Source organism: Helianthus annuus, chromosome 13 (genome assembly GCF_002127325.2).
Source record: "Helianthus annuus cultivar XRQ/B chromosome 13, HanXRQr2.0-SUNRISE, whole genome shotgun sequence".
Classification (NCBI taxonomy): Eukaryota; Viridiplantae; Streptophyta; class Magnoliopsida; order Asterales; family Asteraceae; genus Helianthus; species Helianthus annuus.
The window spans coordinates 69,169,059-69,190,169 of NC_035445.2; the positions used below are offsets into that span (position 1 = coordinate 69,169,059).

A 21,111-nucleotide genomic window follows, 5' to 3' on the forward strand; every position below is an offset into this window, starting at 1 on the left:
ACTAAGAAATGTTCACATGTGGAGTAACACAAAACACAAAGTGTTAAGTTGAGAGTGGTGAGAGTTAAAGTGATAGTTAAGGTAGCAGCGACCAATACCCAATATTTGAAAGTGATAGAATCCAATAACCTATAAATTTTGTATCATTAAACTACACATGTGTATGTTATATACTGAATTTTGGATTATTAAATTATGTATTATATTATTGCTATGGTTATTATTATTTAGTATTAGGAGCGTAAACGAGCCGGGCCGAGCCTAAGCTAGATTGGGCTCGCGCTCAGCTCATCATGTTTTCTGAAGCTCGAGCTCGGCTCGGTTCGAGCTTACTTATTTGAGCTCGAGCTCGGCTCGGCTAGAGCTATTTTGAGAACAACCTCAAACAAGCTTAAAGCTCGACTTGAGCTCGTTTCAATATGGAAGCTCGGCTCGAGTTCGGCTCACCAATGTTATCATCATTATTATTATATCATATACAAAAAAATAAATTTTGTTTGAGCTCGTTTAGGCCCGCGAGGTTAAACGAGCTTTGTATTTCAGGCTCGAGCTCGGGCTCGATATCAAAACGAGCTCTATTTAAGGCTCGAGCTCGGGCTCGTTAAAGCTCGGCTCATTCAAGCTTTCAACCGAGTCGATAACGAGTAGCTCTTGAGTCTCTGGGCTTGTTTACACCCCTATTTAGTATTCATGTATGCATTTTGTGTTGCTTCCTTTGACAAATTATTTTCGTAAATTTTTCAGTCATTTTAAGTTTCACTATTATGTAAAATCTATGAAAAATAGTATTAGTTATCTTATTTTTATTTATTACGAGTGTTGTTTCTGTTAGCAGCTGAGCTAGATGAGTGTTTTTCTTTATGTAACATGTTGACTGATCTCTTAGATCGAGCGGTATCTTAAATCGCGAGTGAGCCGTTCCTCCAGCAGGGAGTAACAAAGACGCAATACCGGATGCAGCCACTGCAAGTACAATTTTACCTTCAGAGCGTAAGGCCGAGATGATAGTAGTCCATAGGAATGTCTTACCTGTTCCACCATAGCCATAAACAAAGGCCATTACTTGCTCCTTTCGTTCTAATGTAGACAAAACATAATCGTGTATGCTTTTTTGTTGTGGATTGAGAACAGACCGTGATGACATATGTTCAATTGCAAGTTGTTGCCTATCGTAATTTCTTTCTTCCATGAGTAGTCTATTTGTCACTGATGCAACAACTGTTGGATTTGGCATTGGCAACCCTAACTCGAACAATGATGAAGACGATCCAGTGCGCAATAATAGTTCAAGCTCATACAAAACATGTTGCATTTTATCATCATCGTTTAATAGACGATGTCTATGCACAACGTCATCAGCCATTCGATGCCAATGCATGTCCCACAATTGTTTAAGGTTTGACACCTCACAATATAAAAGCATATGTATGAATAGGTGTCGTAACTCAGAAGCAGTAGCCCAAGCAGCAGCCTCAACGAAGGTATATGACCATTCCCTGTCATCACCTAGTAATCCAAGCCTTTCACATGCAGTACGGTATGTTGAGCATACCTCTCGAGAAACTGTGCGAATGTCCTCGAAGGATCAACAACCTTTTTGGTGTGGCAGCAATAGACGCAGGTAGAACGTTTCACCACACATTGGGTGTACGTAGATAAGTCTCCCAATCGCTGGTTTGTTCTGTTTGTTATTCTACGTAGCCACGTCTTACTTGAGGCATCCCATTTATACTCCGATAAAAAGTCGACGTAAGTCAAATGTCGTCCACTCTCATCAATACAATTGTTGTAAAGCCATTCTGTTAAGGTAGTACGCCTTGATAACGGGTTTCTAACAATGTTTTCTAATTGGTCATTGTCCCTGAAAGTTACACCTTGCATTTCTTGCAAGTGAACAGCTAAAACTTGTACTGCAGGATTTCTCTGATGAATGTGGAAATCAAGAATTCTCCAGGCTGACTCATGTGGACATATGAATCTTCCGTCAACATAGTTTTTAATCTCGTCGATTTCAAACGTAGTGTCACTTTCAGTATCAGCAGAAGAAGGACCTTTACTAATGTTAAAACGAATACGATCAGAGCCCTTTGATATGTACTTAAAGAGGTACTTTATCAACATGCTCCACCCGCAGTACTCGACATTTATGTGTGCTTGGAAGTGTAAAAGTAGAGCACGGTTGTATGGGACAACGTACCTGTTATCAAGAGCAACGCCACCTTTGAGAACAGTATTCCCAGTCATCCATCTTTTATAATGTGCATATCCATTCTCGTCAATCATACTACTCTGTTGATAAGCCTTTGGAAAGTTCTTAGAGCACATACCGAATGACATACATGACGCGTTGGGTCTAACAGTACCGCATGGTCCATGTATCATGAAGTCGGTAACAATCCGATGCAGCTCTGGGTCGATTACAGGATCTGGAATTTCTGCTGAAATATACCTATCAACGTGAGTAGCATCAGTTATCTTATTAGTTTCGGCTACCCATAACAATAAATGACAGTGTGGTAGACCCCTTTTCTGAAATTCAATGGTGTATAAATCTGCGGTAACATTCCCAAATGGCCTGTTATTACGAAGAAAGTTCACAAATGAGGCAACTTTCATATGGAAAACGCGAGCTATGATATCCGGACGGTCCTGCGCTTTAAGTACCGGATACCTAGTCACATATCTACGAATTTCAGGCCAGTTAACGTTGCATGTAAAAGTGAGGAAGTATTGAGGGTTTCCATGTACTCTACAAATCGCTAACGCATCCTGATAGTGCTTGTACATGTATCGTGGACCCCCCGTAATGATGAAGGTAAAATAGTACGTTTCCCTATATCACGTCCCTCAGTATCACCACGGTGAATAGCATCATGTATGCCTTTCAATACGTCACTTCTTAAAGAACTTTGATTACGTCTGTAATATTCTAGCCTATTCTGCTCTATACACACGTAGGCGTCAACCAGATATTGTTGGAATAGACGACCTCCTCGCAGGAACAATGTGTAGACGTTAAGACGATCGTGAAGTTGATAACTATAGAACATATTCATAGACAAATTTTTGTCCTCTTTTCCGGAAACACCAGAAAGACGTAGGTCAGGAGACCAACCACTCTCACCGTAAATAAACAACAAAGGATATTGCAAAGCCATGTATAAGGATGAAGATTGCTTATTCGTTGAGGTCCAGTAGCCTTATGCCGAATAATAATGTCATATCCATCAGAATTGGGGTCCTGGTCAATGACAATCGCACCAATGCAGTCAGGACCAGGTCTATCATAAGACAGAGAATTACATAAATTGTACAAACGAATTGAAAACGAAGGCAAGTTAGACGAAATAGTCAAATCTCTATCATTTCTGAAAAACCTCACCAGTTTATTACATCTCTCAAGGGCTGTAAGAATTGTACAAACAACATCAACACTTAATCGTGAACGTGTAGCGCCATCAAAGAATCGAAGCCTGTTCACAACTTCGTTATCAGTATCATAGATATACATCTGTAAAAATCTTGGGGGTTCATTATCTATGGGACACAATGAACCCAACGAATGATAAACCTGGCCCTCAACCTTAAACACATATGGTGCAGACCTAGTATTAACAGATTCGTCTACTTTGCCATCGAAAGAAGTCATTGAGAACATAGAGTTATAAGCAAGTATATTTGCTAGAAAGTCTGGTCGGTCAAACAGATCAACGAAAACCGACAAAGGATGATTAGGAGGCGAAAGCTTCACACGTCCAGTTTTACAACATTGGTTATATCGAAGATGACGTGTCGTAGATGTTGCAACTATACGTTCATCAAACCAAAAAAAAGCACCGCAATGCTCACAAACATTAGTACAGTCTCCATTGTCCAAATATAAGGAACAACCAGAAGAAGAAGAAACGTCAACCGACGAAGAGACCCTAGTACATTTACGTGATGATGACATTTTAAAATATAACTAAAAATATCATAACAGTAACACGACAATAGTATTAACCTTTCAGATGCATGCATAAGCAGACGGGTGACCAGAATAATAAGTATTAGCCTAAGAAGAGAGCCTAGAATGCTTGACATCTTAAAAGACGACTAAAATTAGCATAACAGCAAACACGATAATAGTATTAGTGTCTAACATGTATGCATATCCAGACGGAAAGTTAAGAAAAATTTTAGTAAACAACAAAAGAAACAAATAAAACTTCAAGAAGGCGTAAAACATGAGTTCTTAACACCTACCTTAAAAGTACAGTAAGAAACTTTAGAGAATCTTCAAACGATCCAAGGTACCTAAAAAAAGAAAAGGTTAAAAAGTTGTCCTAACCCGAGAACCCAGAATTTCAAAAACTGTTTATACATTGCAACGTATATGCAGCCTAAGCATTCCCAAAGAAAACATAATTACAGGCAGCCTATAAATAGAATTACATTACTATTAGAAACCCACATTCATTACACTGATATGGCCCAAATATGTAGTCTATTCTTCATATAATTTGTACAAAATTGAATATAGTAATTTAACTCAAACCAATTGTTACTAATTTATGATAACAGTATTCTTTTAACATTTGGAAAAGAACAACAAAGTTTGGTACTTTAACATATTCCAAAATCATAGAAACGACAAATTTAAGCGTAGACATAAAATTTTAATCTTCTGCACGTAACTTTGAACACTTAAAGCAACCTCAGAAGTAAAAATGTCTAAACTATTTAATCTTCTAAACTGAAAAAAAAAACATGTAATTCATACCGACAAAGTTTGTTAATTTTGCGCATTCAAAAACTATGAGGCACAAATTTTTTGGTTTAGAAAACCCAGCTTTGTATATGTATTTTACACCTGCCCAGCTTTGTATATGTATTTTACACCTGCCGTTTTTTACCCACGCAGCCATTTACGATTTTTCTCTCAAATCTTTGACTCCTTCTTTTAAATGAAAAAGATCTAAAAAGGGCCAGAGAACAATACAAATTCCAATGGCCCAATATTGATGAATTTTTGGGCGAAACTTTGTGCCCATGGACTTTGGACTTCAAGGCGAATTGGGCTCCTTGTTATCACAACCCTTAACTTATATTTGTAATCTGAATTTTGTAAAATTTGTGAGCTGGATTTATTTTATTTGACTTAGGATTTATAATAAAACCGTCATTAATATTGCTAAAGACTAACCGTTTTTTACCCGAACAAATAACGAAAGACATCCCCATTTACCAAATAAAAGCATTACATTCGAAAGTAATATCATTAGCCTCTTAAATGACCGTAAGATAGCAATTTTTGTGTTATTGTATAATTGAAGTAAGAAAATTGGGGGAATTCCATATAAACTTGGAAATCACTGTTATAAGTTCGAAGGTAAATATTGATCTATAAACTTTAAATTCATGTAGATCTTATAGTTTTTCACGCAAATTATGAAAGCAAAATCACCGTTATAAGTTCGTAATCTGATTAACCTCTATGAAGATGAAGTATTTATACGATTAAGCTCTGATTGTGGCAGCAGAAAATGAACAATATAAGACCGTGGGGTATGATGGGGCTTGGGTTGGGGGCATGAGTTAACACGTGGAGTTCGAGCCTCCCCACCGGTGAGTGACGTGTCCGTGGGGTATGGCGGGGCTTGGGTTGGGGCGTGGGTTGGCAGTTTATTAAAAAAAACGAATAGGACATGGCCAACAAAGCGAATAGGAGCCCGCGACATAGGATCGCTAGCACGGCCCACGCCCGGCTTCAAACTTCCGCCCCTTGGGCCACGCCCCAACCCAAGCCCCCGGGGTGGTGGCTTGGGCGTTTTCAGCCAACCCACGCCCCAACCCAAGCCCCATACTCCATAGTCTAAACAAATAGAAGAAAGAAATAATGATTTTCTATTCAGTTTCATCTAAGCACATGTTTATCAGTAATGCTTTTGCATAAATATGAACATTCTTATATCATTTGTCCCATTTTAATCAGTATACCTTTTCTTACTTTTTAGTCATTAAAAGATGGTATATTCAGTTCCTGTTTTACTGCTGAAATTAGCATACCCGTGAAAAATGGCAACAGATAGAGATGACAGAAGTCAAACCTTGAAGGCGATGTTGAGTCGATTGTCAGCTTCTAAAGCAAATTCCTAACCTAGGGTTTTCAGAAAAAATGAAACACAAAAGAGAAGAAATTGATGAAAGACGAAACCTAGGGTTATGAGGAAAAATAAAACACAGAAGAGAAGAAATTGATACAAACCTATGGCAGCAACAATGATCGCAGAGAGTGAGAAGTAGAAAGATCTGGTATACAAAAGTAAAGTATTAAGAGGAAAAAAGATAGGTGAAGACACGTGTGCTAAGAGATTATAAAAGAGAAAGGTAGGTGGCAAAGCCACCGACCTTTCTCTTTAATATATATATAATATATAAGAGCACACATCCATCCCACTATATTTTCACCCTAAATTACACTAAAAAACACTATATTTTCTCTCTTCTTTTTAATTAAATAATATTTTTTATACCTTTATCATTACTTTTTCTCTCTCCCCACTCACAACCACTTTCAAAATATATTAAAAAATTATAGGGTGGGAACAGTGTCCCCCCAAATATACAGATGAACAGTAACATTTTCTCTCTCCTCCACTCACAACCATTTTTTATACTATTCATATTTTAAAAACACCACACACATAATATGATTCCTTGGATGTGAATCCTCTAATTTTCCCCTTTTGTACTTGACATATGTGATATGTGCGAGAGAATACATGAGAGCCAGAGAATAAATATAGAGAAAACATGAATGGGTTGAATAACTCCATAGCATATTAGCATTTCCTATTGTTGCAAAATAATAGGCCTACCAGACTACTAAAGGTAATAACAATAGCTTTGGAAACAAAACGGACTCGGCCCATAGTATAGGCCCAAAACACGAACGGCTTACTGAATAATGTACTAATCCATGACTTGTGGCCTAGTGGTAGGGAGGCTTGGGTTCTTTAAAGGAGACCCAAGTTCAATCTCCACTTATGTCATTTTGGTGAATTAGCCAACAACGGATAGAACCTAACCTTATTGCAAAGGTGCCAGGTTCTATCCTGAGTCCATCCGGGTTTTCGTCACATGTGTGTTATGTCAGAGAGTGTCCAGCACTTCAGCTCTTGTCATGGCACAACGGCTATCAAGTGACAGTCGGCAGTATGGTTTCCCAGGGAACGCTTAAGCTAAACTCTGAAGGCAGCGTGAGCACGATTAAAACAACATAGTCTGGCCGGAGTGGGGCAACGATGCTCTCCAATTTAGGGAGTGCGATAATATAATACAAGAAAGTCGTCTTAAAAAAAAAAAAAAAAAAAAAAAAAAAAAAAAAAAAAAAAAAAAAAAAACTGAATGATGCACTGTCTTAATTTAGGCCCAAGAGGTTTGTTATTTTATTCTCAACGTGTCACTTTAATAAAAAGTTAACGTGCTGCAAAAAATAGATTTTACTTTCAAAAATATTTCGTGATGTTGCATTTGTTATCTTAATACAAGTATACGATATATGTATTCATGTAAAAAAAACTGATTATGTGATATTTTAAATTTATTTTGCTTAAGTGGCAATTTTTAAAGAAAATACATAATAGGTAGCAACTCACATACCGTCATTCTCCTGCCAATAGTTGCTGATTCTAAACGACGCTCATCAATTGCACCATTTACCCAAAACCCCATACGGTTTCGTGTCTTCGTTTAAGGTTTTCGTCTCAGAAAAATTTATTCTGTCTTATTCTTAAATTCATTTTAGCTTTCCATCAATTTTTTTTAACGGCAAGGAATGACGTGCCAATCACCGTGACACTGGACGCTGTGGCCAAGGTCGACTACAGACTACTCGACCGCCGCCAGCCCCTTGGCTCTCACAGATGCGAGGAAACCCGACCTCTACCCGCCCGAAGGCACGACAGTGGAATAATCGGTAAAATCTCGCCTCCCATCTAAGACGAACCAACGCCACCCGTATTCGCCCTTCACCTGGATGCCGCAGAAAATAATGGGGAGAGTGAGAGTCAAACCTAGATCACAAGGAACACCAAATTTTTCCCCAACCACTCCACCACTGCCTCATTAGTAGGGTTCCATAGACTATATTTTTGTTTTTTTTTTTTTTCAATTTTGTTTTTATGTTAGTAAAAACAAGCTACAAATGTGTTATCTTGTACATCACATCAACAACAAAATACTAGTAGACTCAAGATCTCACCAATGTGAGGAAGGTTACCGTGCGCATGCATTTATTGTACCAATAACTTGTTACCCCTGGTTAGGAAATTTTACACGGTTTCTATAAAATACTTGCTGAAAATGGTTCATTATGCATTCCAAATAACTAGACAATGACTAAGTACCTCTACCCAAACAAGTAGGAACAAATAGACATGTACTAAACACTCACTTTCGTTCCCGATTAGATCATCTAAAAGCAAACATTTTTAATTTTTTTTCGATTTTCCCCACATCCGCACACTTGGGATACATTGTCCCCAAATGTATGGGTTTAAAGCTTAAAAACATGTGGTCTGCCAATTCATTCAACATCTCATTTCCATAAGCGACTATTCAACCGCCAATCCAACCCGACACACTAAAGACACTAAACACAAAAATAATTGTTTCACATCACTAAGCCCAGGAAACAAATAAAGCATAAACACACAAAAGCAAATAAAGATAGTTCACCAAAGCAAGAAATTAAAAGTAGGGAAGAGTACATTGACCTAATCAAATGCCTATTGGGTTCTTCCATGAACGCTCAACACCCCCAATAAATGTACATCGACTCCATGCGTATAGATTTAGTGCTACTAACCTTGCATGTCCGAACAACTTCCCCACACTTGTCTTCTACAATGGTTATAACACACACACACACACACAAAACAAAGACAGACAAAAGAAAATAAAGATACTTACCTCTGGTTGCCTCCGAAGAGCATTAAGTTTCCGTCTTCAGCCGACCTCTTGTAACCCTCAAACGGTCGTATCATCCGGTGAGCTCGAAATGCCACTCACCTTATCAACCGATGATTTGTTAATGTCATTACCATAAAAGTATGGTTTCAATCTGTGTTCATTGACAACTTACCTCCTTTGGTCTTGCAAGTCTTCTATCTCAATATCACCATATTTTCCCACTCGCGTAATCACAAATGGACTCAACCACTTACTTTTCAACTTGCCTTGAAATAACTTTAATCACTAGTTGAATAACCAAACCTTTTGCATGACCAAAAAGGTCTTCTTTCTTAGCTTTGCATCATGCATCGCTTTCATCTTATCCTTATATGCGGATGCATAATCACACGCTTCATCATGTAACTCCTCAAGCTCACACAACTGCAACTTCCTTTGGGAACCTGCATTATCATAATCCATGTTAACCTGTTTAACTACCCAAATTGCATGACATGCTAACTCCTTTGGTAAGTGACAATTCTTGCCATACACTAAACAATAGGATGTAGTGCCAATAGGCAATTTAGAAGCGGTGCGGTATGCCCACAAGGCATCATCCAGTTTAGTGGACCAGTCCTTGCGGTCGACTCGCATAGTTTTCTATAAGATTTCTTTGATTTGCTTGTTTGAGACTTTTACATGCCCACTTGTCTGTATGTGATATGGGGTTGCAAACCCATGGTTCACGCTATCTCGTATGAATAGTTTGCCAAAATGACTATTTTTAAAATGGACCCCTATCACTTATGTTTTATTGGACAAACTTACACCCAACGGAATGGTCGTTCGTTCTGGTGGCAATTGCTTAAACCCATTTAGAAATGTAATCGACCGCCACCAGAATGTATTGATTACCATAGGAATTAGGGACTGGTCCCATGAAAAAAAATCCCCCAAACATCAAAGATGTCAACAATGAGGATTGGTTGCATGGGCATCCCGTTTCTCTTTATAATCCCACCCATCTTTTGACATTTAGCACGATTTTTAGCATATTTGAATGCCTATTTAAACAATGTTGGCTAATAAAATCCACATGATAATATATGGTGACTAGTTTTTGGCCACTAAAATGGCCACCACACACGAATGAATGGTTGTGTTTCAACACTTCTTGAGTTTGAGCCACAGGTTGCATCTTTGGATAACCTGATCAGGACCAATCTTTAACAATTCCGGTTCATCCCAGATATATTGCTTAACCTGAGACAGGAACGGTTGTCTCCTTCTCTTATTCCAACTATATGGGATTGTATCTGCAGCCAGATAGTTAGCAAAATTTGCGTACCTTATAGAAATAGGTAACCGGTATTCATCAGGAAATTGTTCATTAATAGGTGTAATGTCCCCCACATTAGCTGGGATCCTTGATAAGTGGTCTGCAACCATATTTTCACACCCTTTATTGTCCCTGATCTCCAAATCAAACTCATGCAGTAAAAGGACCCACTGAATCAACCTCGGTTTGGCATCCTTCTTCTCCACTAAATACAAAACTATAATGTGATCAGAGTAAACATTTACTTTATTGCCCCTAATATAAGACCAGAATTAATCTAAAACATACACCATAGCAACCAAATCATCTGTAGTTGTGTAATTCAAATGTGCATCAGAGGGGGTTTTGCTTGCATAGTAAATAACAACCAGTTTCTTATCGATTCTTTGACTCACACTGTCCCATAGAATAGTCACTTGCATCACACATTATTTCAAAAAAAGTGTCCAATCCGGTGATCTCATGATCAAGCCTTGTACCAGTTGTTCCTTTAACACATTGAAAGCTTTTAACATTTTTTCGTTAAAAACAAAACAAACATCTTTCAATAGTAGATTACATAAAGGTTTTGTTATGATATTAAATCCCTTAATAAACCTTCAGTAGAACCCGGTGTGTCCTAAGAAGGAACGGATGCCTTTAACATTAGTCAGGTTTGGTAATGTTGAAATAACTTTAACACTATCCCTATCTACCTCAATCCCCCAACTTGACCCCACGTATCCAACCACTATACCCTCTTGAACCATAAAATGGATCTTTTCCCAACTCAAGACCAAGTTAGTTTCCACAACGTTTTAAGACCTTAGACAAATCATTCAAACATGACCCAAAAGACGGACCAAACAATGAAAAATCATCCATAAAAATCTCCAGGGACTCCTCGACCATATCCGAGAAGGTGCTTCTCAAGCACATTTGAAAGGTGGCCGGGGCATTGCACAACCCAAATGGTATTCACCAAAAGGCGAAGGTACCAAATGGGCATGTAAATGTGGTCTTTTCTCGGTTATCAGGATACATGAATGATAATTTCCTACCTGAAAATTTCTCAGTTATTTGGTCAATAAACGATAAAAGAAAGTGATCCTTTAAGGTAGCAGCATTAAGCTTCCTATAGTCAATACAAACACGCCACCCGGTTGCCGGTGGGATGGCATTATGCTCACCGTTTTTACTCTTAATTATGTGGATGCTTCCTTTCTTAGGCATTGTTTGTGTTGGACTCATCCACACACTATCTGAAATGGGAAAGAAGATTCTCGCATCCAACCACTTGATCACCTTTTTCTTTACCACCTCATGCATGTTGGGATTTAATCTTCGTTGAGTATCCCACGTGGGCTTTGCATTCGCATCAGTAATATTTTTGTGCATAACTATAGATGGACTAATACCTTTTAAATATGCATTTGTCAATCCGATCGCTGCCTTGTGATCCCTCAGCACCTTCAATTATACTTTCACTAGACTGCCTAGTGATGGCTTTAATCCAGATGAGATTTCAGCCAGTAGACTCTCCATGTGATGAGTCCATGGAGGTCTACCATCATGTGCAACCATCACTTCCACCTTCTTTATTTCATCCCCAAGATCATGCTCGTGTTCCTGTTCACAAGAGTTCAACCTAACGTCTTTCTATACAGAGATTAATATCTATGAGATTTTCTCACCTATGACACATATCAAGATCGACGAGATTTTCTTTGTAAAAACTCCTCATACCTCCCACTGGTACGTTTGATTTTGCTTACATATTGTTAAATTATGGAAAATTATTGATATAGTTTTGTGACTTCACTAACATATTGTTCAATTAGGGTAAAATATCATTATGATTTTCTTGGTAAAATATCATTATGATTTTCTTGTTTTATATTGTGTTGTTCATACATTGATTTTGTTACAATATTATTTAATTAGGTTAAATATTGTTTTGATTTTGTAACTTTATGTTGTATTGTTCGTACATTCGATTTCATAAACATATTGTTTGATTAGGGCAAAATATTGTAATGGTTTTGTAGTTTTTTATTGTGCTATTCATACATTTGATTTTGTTAAAATATTTTTTAATTATGGAAAACCATTGTTGTGATTTTGTACTTTTATACATTCTTTTTTATTAAAAATGTTGTTTGGTTAGGACAGATTATTATTATGATTTTGTAGTTTTATGTTGTGTTGTTTGTACATTTGATCTTTTTATATTAGTTTTTTATAAACTGTTTTAAATTATAGTCTTACAACTTAAACTAGATATATTTCATAGCTTGACTAAAACAAACAACATTAGAACTTATAGCATGAATAGTTTGCTAATTGTTTGTGTTTTGAGGATTATTATTATTTTTTATGAATAGTTTGCTAATTATTTGTGTCATGAGGATTATAATTATTTTTTTATTTTGACATTGCAATTATAGTTGAAAGGTATGTCAAACAACACAGAATTTGGACAACATAATACATAATTAATCAAGTTATAAGAACATTTGGTAGAAGCTTGATGTTGGCCATCTATCATATATAATTTGCATATTTGAGCACTTAGTTAAATTTTAAATGTCACTTGTGTTTGTTTCTGTGTATACACCAACATGCCTTATATTTTGTATACATTTATATATATGAGTGTGTTTCTAAACACAATCACACGCATATATATGCTTTTCTTACAGCTAGGTAGCTTCTTTTGTGTTTTCTTTTTCCTTAAACACGGTGTTTAACTATCAGGTATATCAATGAGCACGACTCAATAATTCCAATGCTGAAAATGCTGAAAAAACTCTGGTCACGTTGTATTCTTAGTGACAAACAGGTACTTCTATATTGTTACTTTTTTGTATGACTATGCACTTTTGTTTGTTATCTATGAAAAGTTATATAATATCTTAGTATCTTCATTACCTGAATTAATAACTTCATTTTCTTACGCGCTATATTTGTAACCTAAGATTGGCTAATTATTTGTGTAGTCTTTAGGATTATATAAGTGCCGTGATGAACTTTTTGTTTGAGGCACACACGATTGATGACAACTTCTCTTTGAGCTTTGATCAGCTCTAAGATTTTGTCGAAGAAGTTGATTTTGGTTAGTTCAAAGTTTTTGCCCTATAGAAACTGGTGTATTCACTTTTATGACAACTATAGGTATTTGTATACATCATTTTTGACAGAAGTTTGAAGGTTTTTTATTTTAAATTTGATGGTAGATAATATCTCTGGTCAAGAATTTGCATTGTTTTTAAATATGAGAATGAATATATGCTGTAAACATTGATGCCAAATTAGTTTTACAATCAAGAATTTGCATTTTATTTGCCATTAAGGGAATGGATATACGTTGTTCAACCTCTTCATGAGATAGCCTTGTAACTTCTTCCTTTTCAGTCAATTGAATTAATATCATTACCTAATGTTTTCTTTTTGTAATGGCCAGATTCCGTTATTTCTCATCTATTTTCCTTAGAGAAAAGATAAGCCTTATTGAATGAGGACAAATAGATGTTGGTCTTTGATGCGTGTTAGTGTATATATGTTTTAGATATATTTTAAGCCCTTTTTACACTTTTTAGCCAAGTTTTAAATTTATAAAACACGATATTTACTAACACTAAACACACATATGGGCAAGTGCACCCATCGTGGACGTAGTATAGTGTTGGTAAGATACCGAGGTCGTCCAAGGACACAAGAGCTTTTAGTACCGATTTATCCTCAACGTCTAACCAAATAAAAAATGTTAGAAAAAGATTTTTAAACTAAGAAAATAAAACTAACTAAATGCTGAAAAATAAAATAAAAATAAAAACAGATAGACAAGATGAATCACTTGGATCCGACTCGTGTATTAGTATAACCTTTGATTATTTTTGCACTTTTGCACTTGTTTAAGAGATTATCTTAGTTATTGTAGTAGGCCCTCTTTTGAAGGGGACGTTACCCTCAACCCAGTAGTTTGAGTCAGCAAGGATACAATCCGAAAGGGTCGGATTATTGAAAGATAATGAATTAAGTTATTAATGCAAATTATGGTAGGCCCCTCTTTTGGATGTGACGTTACCCTCGACTAAGTAGTCTGAGTCAGCAAGGATACAGTCCTAAATAGCCGGATTATAATATTAATAGTAGTTAACTTATGAGGGGGTCAAAGAGTTTGGACCCCCGCCATCCAATACCTTTTGGGTATTGAAGGAGTTCCAACTAAATTTGACCCAGGTCCCTTACAGAACCTCTAAACGCTGAACAAGGGCAAGACCCTTACCAAACCGTTCCCTTAACCCCCGACCAGGTAGCCAACATACCTCCATATAGACCGTGGAGATATGAATGGTGAAAATCTTGTATTTTATAAAGACAGTAAAATAATGCCAAGACACCACGGACAAACGATAAGGAAAAGTCACCTTCAACATAAGCAACTAGTTATTAAAGTCATTAATACAAAACCAAATAAAAAGTGCAAAAGATTAAAAATAAAAAGTATTATACTAAACACTTGTCTTCACCAAGTGATGTAAGAGACTTAGGCAAACATGGCCTTGATTGTCAAGAACTCTTACGATCAATCTTGGATCCCGAGACGACTCACACACTCTATGATGGACAATGGATGATGGTGGTGGATGATGGTGTTGTGATGGTGGTGGGTGGTGGATGAAGTGTGAGAGAGGTGATGTGCCAAGGGATGAGTTGCAATGAAGCCAAGCACTCCTATTTATAGGCTGAACAGAGGCCTGGGCACGGCCCCGTGCCCGTCTGACACTATCTCTCCTCATTAATTGTAATTCGCAATTACAATTAATGCGCCTGCAGTACTTTGGGCACGCCCCCGTGTTCACTGGGCACGCCCCCGTGGTGAGCAATAGAAGCTTCTACAGGTTTGTCTTTTCTGCTGCTTCTTGGGCTCAGCCCCGTGCTCGCTGAGCACGGGGCGTGTTCAGTCTTCTGCCTTCTCTATTTTGCTTGGGAGGAAGCTGTCGAGGGGTCGGGCAATCCACTTTTGTTCCTTTTCTTGTATTTATGTTAGATTTAGTTGCCTTTTTGCTTCTTTTGTTAATCTGAGCTCATTTAATCCTGAAAATACAAAAGGAAGACAAAAACACACTTTTTCCAACATTAGTACTTAAAAAGGGTTAGTTTTATGCCTTATTTGATGTAATTTATATGTTGCATTTTACACACATCAAATACCCCCACACTTGAATTTTTGCTTGTCCTCAAGCAAAATGATGTGTGTAAAATGCAACATATAAATTACATCAAATAAGGCATAAAACTAACCCCTTTTAAGTACTAATGTTGGAAAAAGAGTGTTTTTGTCTTCCTGTTGTATTTTCAGGATTAAATGAGCTCAAATTAACAAAAGAAGCAAAAAGACAGCTAAATCTAACATAAATACAAGAAAAGGAACATAAGTGGATTGCCCGACCCCTCGACAGCATCCTCCCAAGCAAAACAGAGAAGGCAGAAGACTGAACACGCCCCGTGCTCAGCCAGCACAGGGTCGTGCCCAAGAAGCAGCAGATAAGACAAACCTATAGAAGCTTCTATTGCCCACCACGGGTCGTGCCCAGTGAACACGGGGGCGTGCCCAAAGTGCTGCAGGCGCATTAATTGTAATTGCGAATTACAATTAGTGAGGAGAGAGACTGTCAGACGGGCACGGGGCCGTGTCCAGCGGACACGGGGCCGTGCCCAGGCTTCTGTTCAGCCTATAAATAGGAGTGCTTGGCTTCATTGCAACTCATCCCTTGGCACACCACCTCTCTCACACTTCATCCACCACCCACCACCATCACAACACCATCATCCACCACCATCATCCATTGTCCATCATAGAGTGTGTGAGTCGTCACGGGATCCAAGATTGATCGTAAGAGTTCTTGACAATCAAGGCCATGTTTGCCTAAGTCTCTTACATCACTTGGTGAAGACAAGTGTTTACTATAATACTTTTTATTTTTAATCTTTTGCACTTTTTATTTGGTTTTGTATTAATGACTTTAATAACTAGTTGCTTATGTTGAAGGTGATTCTTCCTTATCGTTTGTCCGTGGTGTCTTGGCATTATTTTACTATCTATATAAAATAAAAGATTTTCACCATTCATATCTCCACGGTCTATATGGAGGTATGTTGGCTACCTGGTCGGGGCTTAAGGGAACGGTTTGGTAAGGGTCTTGCCCTTGTTCAGCGTTTAGAGGTCCTGCAAGGGACCTGGGTCAACTTTAGTAGGATCTCCTTCAATACCCAAAGGTATTGGATGGCGGGGATCCAAACTCTTTGACCCCTCATAAGTTAACTATTAATACTATAACCCTGCTATTTAGGACTGTATCCCTGCTGACTCAGACTACTTAGTCGAGGGTAACGTCATCTCCAAAAGAGGGGCTTACCATAATTTGCATTAATAACTTAATTCATTATCTTTCAATAATCCGACCCTTTAGGATTGTATCCTTGCTGACTCAAACTACTGGGTTGAGGGTAACGTCGCCTTCAAAAGAGGGGCCTACTACAATAACTAAGATAATCTCTTAAACAAGTGCAAAAGTGCGAAAATAACCAAAGGTTATACTAATACACGAGTCGGATCCAAGTGATTCATCTTGTCTATCTGTTTTTTTATTTTTATTTTTATTTTTCAGCATTTAGTTAGTTTTATTTTTCTTAGTTTAAAAATCTTTTCTAACATTTTGATTTGGTTAGACGTTGAGGATAAACCGGTACTAAAAGCTCTTGTGTCCTTGGACGACCTCGGTATCTTACCAACACTATACTACGTCCACAATGGGTGCACTTGCCCATATGTGTGTTTAGTGTTAGTAAATATCGTGTTTTATAAATTTAAAACTTGGCTAAAAGTGTAAAAAGGGCTTAAAATATACATCTAAAACATATACACACTTGCACGCATCACAAAACTCCTTAATATGTGGCTTACACTCCCAAATGGAATGGGTAGAAGAGAAGGTTTTGGCTTGTCATAGAGTGTCGGGATTTTCCAAGATTGTTTAGGTTTTATTTTTACTTATTTACAATTCCTATTCGTTATGATTTATTAAAAACTTTTCATAAGGTAAATTATTTATTAAGGCATAACATACCTTTCTAAAATTCCATTTATATATAAGTTCACATACCTCACGGGAGAAATCACTCACACTCGGCCGAAGGTGTATTTTTAGTGAATCACTCGAGAGCGGCATGGAACTTATTTCTACCATAAGCTTGCGAAGCAATCAATCCTCCTCCTTTTTAACTTTATACCTTTGTAAATATCAAGAGGACTTTTTGGGTGAAGGGTTAGGCTTGGGCTAAAGGTGGGCGGTTGGGTTAGTGGTTAGTAGAAAAGGGCGAAAGTCGTAAAAAGCGTCGGTTTTCGTAAAACATTTTGTTTTTGTGACTTCTTATTTTAAATGAAGTATTCCTTCAAACAAGCTTTTGGTTGAAGAGCTTTGTTTGTTTATTTCTAACTTCATTGAAATATATATATATATATATATATATATATATATATATATATATATATTTAGTCACACGAAAACCGGGCTTGTTACTAAAATAAAGGGTAAAAATAAAAAGGGTTTTTGGTGGGTAAAAAGGATTTTGGGTTAAGAAACGAAAAGGCTTAGGCTCAAAGGGGCTAACTAGGGGGAGTTTTTGAGTAAAAATAAAAATAATGGTGTTGAAAGAAAAAGGGTTAGTCCTAATGCCTCAATCATTTACTTACTTGGGTTTAAGTTGGTAAGGACCGGGAATGAATTGTCATGGCAAGTTCTAGAGTCGTAAGAACCAAGCGGCTATTCACACAAGAAACGAAAAATGAGCATTTAGTGTAAAGATGTATATTTGTATGTTCAATAAAGGCTCAAAACTCACTTTCGTGGGAATGGGTTTTTATGTGATCGAGTATATATAATCGAATTTTAACTAAGCTTGTCATGCCGTTTCATAATTTCTTTATGTTGGTTCTTTTTATCACGACGCTATCGGTTGTAAACTTATAAAAATATAACCTTGTTAGTCTTAGAATTCCCAACTTAAACTTAGACAAGTAAAAAAAATGAAAAATTTTTGAAAAAAATTGGGGTGATTAGCGGTTCCAATAGAGTTTTGTGTAAGGCTTGTTATTAGGACTTGCAAAATTCAAGATTTTAAGCATCCCCCCACACTTAAATTACACATTGTCCTCAATGTGTCCCAAAAATAAATTTTTAGGTTGATTGAATGTGTAAAATGGTGTTAAAAGTAAAAATTTATGTTACTGGCAGTCTGGACACGGCCCCGTGGGGACCGGGCACGGCCCCATGTTCAGGTGCCAGTAACGAAAATCAAAGAAAAGAAACAGAAGCCTAGACACGGTGGCGTGTTTGGTGAACACGGCCCGTGTCCAGTTACCTGAACTGGGCATTTGCCTGCAGGGTGTTCAGCACGGGGTCGTGTTGGCTGGGCACGACCCGTGCTGAACTTACTGTAAGGGAGAAATTATTGTCGGGCGCCTTGTTTTTGTGCATGGGTTTATGTTTCTCGTTTCCTTTGTCATCCTTGACCACCATGAGTGTGTTTTATTCCTGCAAATTAGAACTAAAAGATTAAACTTAAACTAAGGATAGTTCCGCGGATTGCCTCCGTGGTGCGCCACGTTTATAAGGGTCCTTCGCTAGACTCAAGGCAAGGTTATATGTTTTCCGAGCAGGATGTTTTGCATCCCATGTTGCACCGTCGGAGAGCATCATCCAAACTCGAATCAATAACCTTCATGTAATTGACCGGGTCATCGTCCTCTATTCTCTTCCCAACCCCGAACTTTACTTCATTATCCCCGTATTTCAAAGTGAGTGTTCCGTCATTCATATCTACCACTGCTTGTGCGGTGGCGAGAAATGGTCTCCCTAATATGAGGGGGACTTCGGTGTCTTCTTCCATGTCAAGTATGACAAAGTCGGCCGGGTAGACGAACTTGTCGACCTTGACTAGGATATTTTCAATGACACCTTGCGGGACTTTGACGGATCGATCAGCAAGCTGTATACTCATTTTTGTAGGACTCGTTTTTCCTAGGCCGAGTCTCTTGAACATTGATGAGGGCATGAGATTAATGCTAGCCCCAAGGTCGGCTAGTGCATTACGAACGGGGGAGTCACTGATTGAGCAAGGAATTGTGAAGCTCCCGGGACCGATTTTCTTTTGGGGGAGTTTGTTGAGTACGAGAGCAGAGCATTCTTCGCCTAAGTTAACTAATTGCAATGTTTCAATTTTCCTTTTATGAGTGAGGAGGTCCCTCATGAACTTAGAGTATTTAGGCATTTGGGTTAGGACGTCAATGAAAGGAATATTGACATGCAATTGCTTTAGTAAACTTTCGAATTTTGCGAATTCCTCATCGGTCTTTTGTCGGATTAACCTACCAGGGTACGGAACTCGAGGAGCCTTGGTAGGTTCTGATGAAGGAGCGGAACCTTTCTCTTGTAAGGGTGGTGTTACGGTTTCCTCGGTGGGCGGTGGGCTTTCCGTAAGACCCACGGTGCGGTTCCATAGTGTTATGAGATGGACTTGCGCCTTTGGGTTTGTTTCGGTATTGCTTGGTAACGCGCCTTGTGGTCTCTCGGAGAAATTTTGTGCTAGTTGACTGATTTGTTTTTCGATGTTTTGAATACTAGCTTGTTGATTTCTAAAATTTGATTCTAGTTGTAGAAATCTATCCGAGTTTTTCTTTTCAGTGTCGTACATGAGGCGAGATATAGTATCTTCAAGCCTTTCTCGTCCACTTTGTTGTTGAGGGAAGTTTTGTGACTCATTTCTTGGTTGTTGAAAGTTTGTTCATTGGTTTACGTTTTGTTGGTTACTACCATTGCCGGGTTCTCTCCAACCAAGGTTAGGGTGATTTCGCCATCCTTGGTTGTAGGTGCCCGTTGGAGGACCCGACGGCCTAGGTCTATTATCAATGTAGTTTACTGATTCTTGTTGATCGTCTGTTTTTTTCATACAACTCCAATTTTCATGTGGCCCACCACACCCCTCACAAGCCATTACCGAGACCGTTTTTGTCATTTCCAATTTTTTTATTTTTGAAGAAAGGGCCTCGATTTGGGCTTGTAAAGAAGTGCTTTCATCAACCTTATGGGCGCCCGGGGCAATGGATTTATTGCCTCGGGGAGTGTGCCACTGAAAATTGGTTTGAGCAATTTCCTCCATTTGATTATATATTTCATGTGGGCGACGATTACCTAAAAGTCCCCCGGAGCTAGAGTCCAGTGTTTGCCTTGTGTGGCAACAGCCCATTATAGAAAGTGGACACTTGTTGCCATATCGCAAGACCATGATGTGGACACTTTCGCAATAGCTCCTTGAACCTTTCCCAAGTTTTATATAAGGATTCCCCGTCCTCTTGTGAGTATGTATTAATTTCAGTTATTAATTTAGCCGTTTTAGCGGGAGGGAAATACTTATATAGAAATTTTTGGGCTAGTTCATCCCAGGTGTTTACCGACCAGCTGGGAGGGCGTTAAGCCAAGCTTTTGCTCGGTCTTTTAGTGAAAAAGGAAACATTCGGAGGCGGATGGCATCGTTTGATGCTCCATTGATCCGAAAAGTATCACATATTTCTAAGAAATTAGTAATATGTAGATGGGGATCCTCGTCCGCAAGCCCATGGAAGGTTGCGGAGTTCTGAAGCATCTGTATCAAATGCGGACGAAGTTCGAAGTTATTGGCTTCAACATTCGGTGCATTGATAGCGGCGCCGAGGTTACCTACGGTGGGTCGTAGATAATCCATGAGGGTACGTTGGTCCGCCATTGGAAGTGGGTTCCCTGAAACCTTCTCTT

At 38.2% G+C, this 21,111-nt stretch overlaps 1 protein-coding gene and 1 non-coding gene across 2 annotated transcripts; one reads left to right on the forward strand and one right to left on the reverse strand.

The window, feature by feature from the left end:
• Positions 1-1,483: 1,483 nt before the first annotated feature.
• LOC110898082 lies at positions 1,484-6,345 on the reverse strand. Its single transcript, XM_035981956.1, has 4 exons — positions 6,248-6,345; positions 6,090-6,139; positions 4,246-4,296; positions 1,484-3,473 (listed from the first exon to the last, which is right to left on the reverse strand). Exon 4 carries the CDS (start codon positions 2,785-2,787, stop codon positions 1,507-1,509), a length of 1,281 nt encoding a protein of 426 aa, XP_035837849.1. The 5' UTR covers positions 2,788-3,473; positions 4,246-4,296; positions 6,090-6,139; positions 6,248-6,345; the 3' UTR covers positions 1,484-1,506.
• A 14,253-nt stretch (positions 6,346-20,598) lies between these two features.
• LOC118486090 lies at positions 20,599-20,705 on the forward strand. The gene has a single exon (XR_004877946.1). It is a non-coding gene; the product is annotated as a small nucleolar RNA R71 (small nucleolar RNA).
• Positions 20,706-21,111: the final 406 nt, after the last annotated feature.